The 7,925-nt window shown below is 32.5% G+C and overlaps 1 protein-coding gene across 13 annotated transcripts in view; it reads right to left on the bottom strand.

The window, feature by feature from the left end:
• LOC106875208 (dual specificity calcium/calmodulin-dependent 3',5'-cyclic nucleotide phosphodiesterase 1A) overlaps nt 1-7,925 on the bottom strand; it is a 1,568,460-nt gene that overhangs the window by 540,654 nt on the left and 1,019,881 nt on the right. Inside the window, exon 1 of one of the 13 annotated variants that reach the window (XM_052973383.1) lies at nt 6,169-6,628. The exons of 11 other annotated variants lie outside the window; for them this stretch is intronic. In XM_052973383.1, coding sequence (XP_052829343.1) covers nt 6,169-6,187 — 19 coding nt within the window. In that variant the 5' untranslated portion in view covers nt 6,188-6,628. Of the gene's footprint in view, nt 1-6,168; nt 6,629-7,925 lie in introns of those variants that run through there. One more of the 13 variants, XM_052973367.1, reaches the window with a different exon arrangement.

The following is a 7,925-nucleotide window of genomic DNA, read 5'->3' as shown; positions in this document are numbered from 1 at the left end:
TATATATATATATATATATATATATATATATATATATATATATACACACACACACACAAATCAAAAATAAAATCAACAAAAGTCAAAAGGATGTACACAGCAAATGTATTATTAGGTTGGGAAAAGATGGGGAAAAAAATGAGTGTCAGAAAGGCTCCGAGAGAAGGGAAAAATAGTCCAAGGAAAGCATGAGTGTGATTGTGTGTGTCTTTGTCTTCCACCATATATATATGTGTGTGTGTGTGTGTGTGTGTGTGTGTGTGTGTGTGTGTGTGAAGGCACATGGCTCAGTGGTTAGAGTGTCGAGCTTATGATCGCAAGATTGTGAGTTCAAATCCCGGACCAGGCTGCGTGTTGTGTTTTTGGGCAAAACACTTTATTTCACGTTGCTCCAGTTCACTCACCTGTAAAAATGAGTTGCGACGTCACAAATGCCAAGCTGTATCGGCCTTTGCCTTTCCCTTGGATAACACTGGTGGCATGGAGAGGGGAGACCGGTTGGATGGGCGACTGCTGGTCTTCCATAAACAACCTTGCTCGGACTTGTGCCTCGGAGGGTAATTTTCTAGGTGCAATCCTAAGGTCAGTCATGACTAAAGGGGGTCTCAGCATATATATATATATATATATATGCGTATGCATGCTTGTATACAGTATGGAAGATGGGCATATGATGGTGATGACACATATGCACACAAATATTATATGTGTGTGTGTGTATGTAAGTGTAGAGATAATCTGTGGTTCAGAAATTACTTTATCACAAAGAGATTCTGGGTTCAATCCTTTAGCACATTGAGGAGTGTCATGTAACAGCCTTGGGTTGACTAATGCCTTGTGAGCAAAATTTTTTAGATGAAAACTATGCTAATGACTATCACATAAATGTGTGTTTGAGTGTCCATGTAAAAAGCTATATATCAGCACCGAGGTTTATGTAAAAAAAAAAAAAAAAAAGATAATTAATAACTCGTCAAATTTCAATAACATATTTAGACTTCCAGTCACTGGGTTTTGACCTTGCTTCAATAAACAAAGAAAAGATTCTCTGACACTTGTTTACATTATATCAATCTTGTCAATGTGTATGTACTATATTGACAGACTATAGTACATAGAATTACAAATGTTGTGAAAGAACCAATGTTCTGGATTACTGGCCAGCAATTGCAGCTGTATCGAACAGGTTGTAGCTTCTAACTCAAAGCTTGGCAAACAAATTTAATAATATTGACTGTTTTGTTAAACCATACTTCAAAATACTCTTTTTTGTTTGCTATTCTTATTAAGCAGTAGTTTCAATGGAATGCTTGATATTATTTTGCAAACATTCAGATTTTTCGTATTGTAGGAACAATTATTTCCACAAATGGATTATCTACATACAGGCAACAACACGGCAACAATGGAAGAAGGAAACCTGATTTTTCTCTAAATTGACTTGGATAATTAGATTGACGAACTTTACCTGGGGTACAACCCAATGCATACAACCATATTTAATAGGAAAAACCACAATGCTGTTAACAAGAGTAGAAATTGTCTGGGCAGATGTTATCATCCTTTGATAAAGATGTATATGTTTTTATGTACTAATTTATCTGAGGTATCTTACCCTATAAGGCAAAATATTCTTTTCTATGACAGGCACAAGGCCAGAAATTTTCAGGGATAGGGATAATTGGTTACATTGACCCCATTGTTCAGCTGGTACTTGTTTTATTGACCCTGAAAAGATGAAGGACAGATTCAACCTCGATAGAATTTGAATTCAGAACATAAAGATGGATGAAATGCCACTGAATGTTTTGTCAAGCACGCTAATGGCTCTGCCAGCTCACCACTTTATACAAAGCAAAATATTAATTTTTATTTCTCTTTTAAAGGAGATAGATATTAATATCCAACACTTAACAGGATACACTACAACAATTTCATAGAGCCTAATTTTGCCATGTTTCTTATATGTAACTACAATTACGTTTACCTTCGTGATTTTTAAAATGGTGAATACCTGAATGCTTTTTCCCCAAGTTCAGTCAGCTAAATCAGTGAGATAGAATTGATCCTTGGCTGGAGTATTTCGTTTCACTGCTCCAAATCAAATTATACAAGTCACATTTTCTCTCATTTTCTTGTCCATTAAAGTCAAACAGGATAATCATTCACTGATGGAGACATTTGACTACAAACACGAAGCCATTAACAAGGTTTGTTGCAATTGCATGAGATTAATAAATATTGATTTATATCATATTACAACAAAAGCCATTTTTTTCTAATATTATCATTGGGTGTATATATGTTTTGAACAAAGGGAACTTCTAACTAATTATTGCTTTTTTTTTTTCTTGCATAAAGGCTGAGACAAAGGCTTGTAAATCTGAACTACTAAAGAAGTAATTTGTTTTAACTGCAGATATCTGATTTCAAAAAGGAGTTTTTGAAATAATTACTCATCTTAGTACAAGTTTTGCTTGATGTCATCTACCTGATTTGCTAGGAAGTAGTAATGAAGTAATTAGCTAAATCATAAATATTGAATTTTTTTAGTATATAAAGCAATATAGGACACAAATATTTTAAAAGGACAATCTAAATCCAAAAATATACTATATATTTTCCCCTTTTATAAGGTAGTTAATCTTAAATAATTGTCTCTAGTCTATAATTTAATCTGCTAAAATATGCAGTTGAAAACAAAAATTTCAGAATTTATAATTCATCCTTTGAATTGTTTTACTTTTAATTGTTTTTGTACCTGCTCAGTAAATATCAATTTTCTTTGTTATCTGAGCAAAAATATCTATAAAACTATATCTTTCTTATCAGGGCCTGTTAGGCTAACTAGGCATTTGCCTTGCATGCAGAGTTCAAAGAGGCATAATACTGACCCTCAAAAGCAACCACATTATATATTTATTTAGAAATAAAATAAAACTACTTGTTTTCAGGAATGTACAATGATGTCATATTTTATTTTTAGTTTTCTAGTGACGTATGATTAATAAAAAAACAACAGTACTAGATCTCATTATCACATATGAAAGAAAGGCAGAAAAATAAGAAGGAACAAAAGAAGAAGAGTTCTTCTTGAAATACTTTTGTGTAGAGGAGGCAAATCAAGAAGAAAACTTTTGTTGGTAAACTTTCACTGGGGAAGTTGAATGTAGAGTTCCAACTAAAAAAAAAGGACAATCTGTGGACAGAAGTTTCACGAATTGAAGGCATATCTGATAAACACAGAAGGAAAAGTGCATGTTAAAAAAAATAAGAATAGTACAAAGTCTGTTAAAGATGATAATGCCAAACCAGACTTGAATTACAGTGGCTGTTAACTGACCCTATCTTTACAGTGATAATTCACGACAATTTGTAATACAACACAAACCACATGATTTTCCTCAAGATTTGCTCAGAAAACAAGTGACTTTTCTTTTGCGCAGGAGTGGCTGTGGGGTAAGTAGCTTGCTTACCAACCACATGGTCATGGGTTCAGTCCCACTGCATGGCACCTTTGGCAAGTGTCTTCTGCTATAGCTTCGGGCCGACCAAAGCCTTGTGAGTGGAATTGGTAGATGGAAACTGGGAGAAGCCTGTCGTATATGTGTATATATATATATATATGTATGTGTGTATGCGTGTGTGTGTGTTCGTGTGTCTGTCCCCACAACATCACTTGACAACCGATGCTGGTGTGTTTACGTCCCCATAACTTAGCAGTTCAGCAAAAGAGATAAATAGAATAAGTACTAGGCTTACAAAGAATAAGTTCTGGGATCGATTTGCTCAACTAAAGGCAGTGCTCCAGTATGGCCACAGTCAAACGACTGAAACAAGTAAAAGAATACAATTCAAAAGGAGATTGTTAGTGGTTCAGATATTCAACCTTAAAAAAACACTCTTTGTTTTGGAAGCTGATCAGAGAAAAAGAAAAACAAATTAAAAAAAGAAAAAATGGTATATCATTCCTACAAGGAATAAGCTCAGAAGACAGGAAGAACATTGGATCAATTCTTCCTTCAGAAATATGGAATGTTGACCATTTAGAAACCTAGCAGACCTGGGATGAACTTAAAATACATTTACCTAAAGGATAAACAAGTGATGTTAAGACCAGCTAAAAATTAAGCCAGGATAATATTGACAATAAATTGTGCAAAGCTCAATGACCATTGTCTGAAAAATGCCAGATTTACCATTCTGTGATACAAATGAAAAGTTACATTACTATCAATGGAATTTTTTAGTATTCTACACTTTTTAGAATATTTGGCCCCTTTTGATCTATCATGAGTTAATGAATATTCAAAATGAATTTATGCAGTATTTAGCAAGTAGCTTTGACACATACAAACTCCGCTCTTCAATTATTCTGGACAGCTCAGATGCTGCTAGTTATATTGTGAAAATTACAATGATTATGTATTTTGTTGGTTTAATCAAACGATCAGATAATGAAATATTTGAGCCTGAAAGTATCATAAGAGAACATTTTTTGAGATTTGTTCCACTAAAGGATGTGCTTTTATGACAGAAGCTTTTCTTGGACAATGTGAACAAAAAGAATTGTTAATTATGAATCTTCATTGTCAAATGTTATAACAAATACCATTAAATGGCTCCCCACCACCAAAAAACAAAAAATGTAGAATATAAGGTCCTTGACATAATCCAGAAAATTGCTAACTCTAAGCAGTAGTTGAACAGCTTCTAATGTCTGTACCACCACAAGGATCATGTTCCTTCACACAACAAATTCCTGCGTAATGTATCTAATGTTTCCATTACTCTATCGATCCTCTCACACAGTTGGTATCACCTGCTAATGGTGAGCTAAGTTTATCATAGTACAAATTTATAAAAACTTACATATGTTCAACAATGCTGTAAAAAGAAACTAGTACCTAGGAATTTACATCAATTGAGCATGCCCAATCAGCAGCAATTTATTTGATTCAACTGGTGACAAATGCTACAAATTCAAAGCATAGCAAGTGAGATTTTGGTGCATCTAGACTGGAAACAAATGACAAATATTAACAACTCAATTCACAAGAATTCCTCTGCCATGGAAGTTACATTTTTTAACAATGATTTTTGTTTACTTCTCTGCTCATTGTTGTGATAATGGGTTGGTTTCATCAATTAACCTTAATAGGTATGTGAGAAGGAAAAGGTTTTAATTTTATATTGTCTTGAGAGAAAAATGCATTCAACTAAACACTCTTTCAAAATGATTTGTGTGCTAATATTTTTTTTTTTTTGTATTTGAAAACAATTGATCAAAGATTGGTGCTATTTTTGCTTTCTAAAATAAATTCAGTAGTTTCAAATTTCTATTTTATTTTTTTCGCTAAAACATTTGATTTTGAAAATCAAAGTTGGTAAATTTTTTGGTGGGATGCAAATAGTTGGCCTTATCGTATAAAACAGTTTGGCACCAATCCAGGTTGTTTTAGATGTTGTCATCAATTGTATTACCAGTTTAATTTTCAGATCATTTTTTTTTTCTTTTTTCAGATAATAAATATAAAGAGAAGAACTGTTTTGAGAAACAACAAAACAAAAGTAAAGGAAGTATATTTGAGAAAAGATAACGGGGAGTGAATGTAAAATGTCTAATGACGACAATCACACACTAATATAAGTGGATTGAAATTTATTATTATTTAGCGTTAATAGAAACCTCATTGGGAATTAATGTAAATGGTGGTGATCCATTATCATTGTGTTCCAAGAATGAATGATGAAGGAGGAAAAGAGAATGGAGCAAAAATGTAGAAAAACTTAGCAGTAGGGAAAATGAAGGAGAGTGATGATGACAGAACATGTGAGAATATCCAAAACAAGAAGTCAAGGAGAAGTGCTGGGAGAAAGATTACAATGGTTTTAAGAGAAGGATGGAAAGAAAAGTATAAGGGAAAGCAAAAACAAGTAGCAGCAGCAGCAGAGTAAAATAATATTTTTCTGTTATCAGGTTTATTATTTGTGATATGTTTATGATATTTTCTACTTGAGATGAATAGAAAGTAAACATATTGATGAGATCATTTTCTAAAAAGAAAAATTAAAGTAAATATGATACTGCAATTAGTATTTTGTTACAATATGAAATTTAGCTGGTAAAAGAGGAATATTTAAAACAATAACAGGACAAAGAAATACCTGATTTGTCTGAAGACATTTAAGATATGCTTCTAGTTCCTAAGAAACACATGAAGAAATATTTTCTGCGACGATTGCTATGGCAACTTCATATAGTAACATTACAACTTTGAAAAGGTTGCAGCAGAAGAAATGTAGTAAAATAATTATAGGTGGATCTAAATTTTTTTGAGATAATTACCGATCTATGTCATATTTGAGCAAACACTTACTGATGGTTAAAATTGAATATTTACCCTGAGAAAAATTTGTTTTTTTAAATGATTCTAGAACGTGTGTTTTCTTTTTAAGAGCTGATATTTTTTTTATTATTTAAGAAAGAAAAATGAATAGTTCATACTTTGAGCATACATTTTTCTACTCAAATTACCACATGCACAGCAAATCGGCTGCTACATTCTAGTGTCTCATCTTATTTGCTCATTATATTGTAGCCCCATGGTGAAACTTTGCTGACAGATTTTTTTTCTGGAACCTTGTCTTCAGAAGAAACTGATTGTGTTCCAAATAATTTCACAAAAAAAAAAACTATAGGAATATGTTTGACAGAAAACACACACATATATATATATATATATATATATATGTGTGTGTGTGTGTGTGTGTGTGTAGTTTAATACTTCATCGTTAGACTCCTTTTAACGCAACATCATTAGATTGAATCAATAAGTTTAATTGTCCAACCAGCATTTAAGCCATAACTATCCAACTTTCTGATTTCTCCAGTGTTCTCATCCATTTTTAAGCTATTAGAATGAACTATGAAAGATTTAGTTACAACATTCATTGATTAGGTAATTTAAAACAAGGACATGGGAAAACTTCTGTTGGATAGTTGTTCAACAATACTGATTGCAGCATGTTGTTGTGCAATTTGATTATCTCAGAAATGTCTGATGGTACCGGACTAATCACTTCAATCATTGTTAAATGGAAAAATTTTACAGACATCGTGGCTCACTGAATTCTGGCTTGACTACAGATAATTTCGAAGTTATGATGTATTGCAACAATGATAATTAGTGTAAACAAACATGCAATCACCACATTAATGTTCGTTCACTCCTCAGTTACACAATCGGTGTCAATAACATCACCCAGGTTACACAATTGAGTCTAGTCTTTAGCTCAGTGAAGCCGATTATTTCCCTTAGAATAGTCAAATTAATAATAGTATCTCTCTACGTTGCAAGTTGCACGAGCTATTTCACACACTAACGGCTTCGTGTTAAATCTGGAATGAAAGTGTTTGTAGTTGATCAAAAGCTTCTGAAATGGAAAGAATAATAATTTATCGATGTCTTAAGACTAGATATCTTGTTTTGTTTTGCAAGAACTGGAAATAAAACGGTACTGTTGAATTTGTATTATCTTAAGAAGTCTTTGTCGTCAGGTCGTGTTTGCGCAATTTTCACGAAACCTTCTCACTTTATGCTTGTTCCTTCTTAATGCAGAAATTCATGACAACCGACTAGTTTTTCAATCAGTGCTTTTTTTTTTTTTCTCTTTAAATAGAGATGACTAAAACAAAACTACACAGGCAAACGAAAAATAAAACAAATTAGAATCTTGAAAAAAAAAAAATAAATAAATAAATAAAATAAAAAAGGAGATTTAATCGGAAATTTTTGTTGTATGTGTGTGTTTTTTTATTTTCCTTTCTTTTTACAAATTTGTTTCCTATGCAGTTATAGAACTTTTTTGAACAGAAAATGTTGACAGTGATGGGATTAAACTCAAAACATGAGGCACTGAAT

This window comes from Octopus bimaculoides, chromosome 1 (genome assembly GCF_001194135.2).
Source record: "Octopus bimaculoides isolate UCB-OBI-ISO-001 chromosome 1, ASM119413v2, whole genome shotgun sequence".
NCBI lineage: Eukaryota > Metazoa > Mollusca > Cephalopoda > Octopoda > Octopodidae > Octopus > Octopus bimaculoides.
The sequence above is the reverse complement of the archived record's forward strand: the minus strand, read 5'-3'. Positions and strand labels throughout refer to the sequence as shown.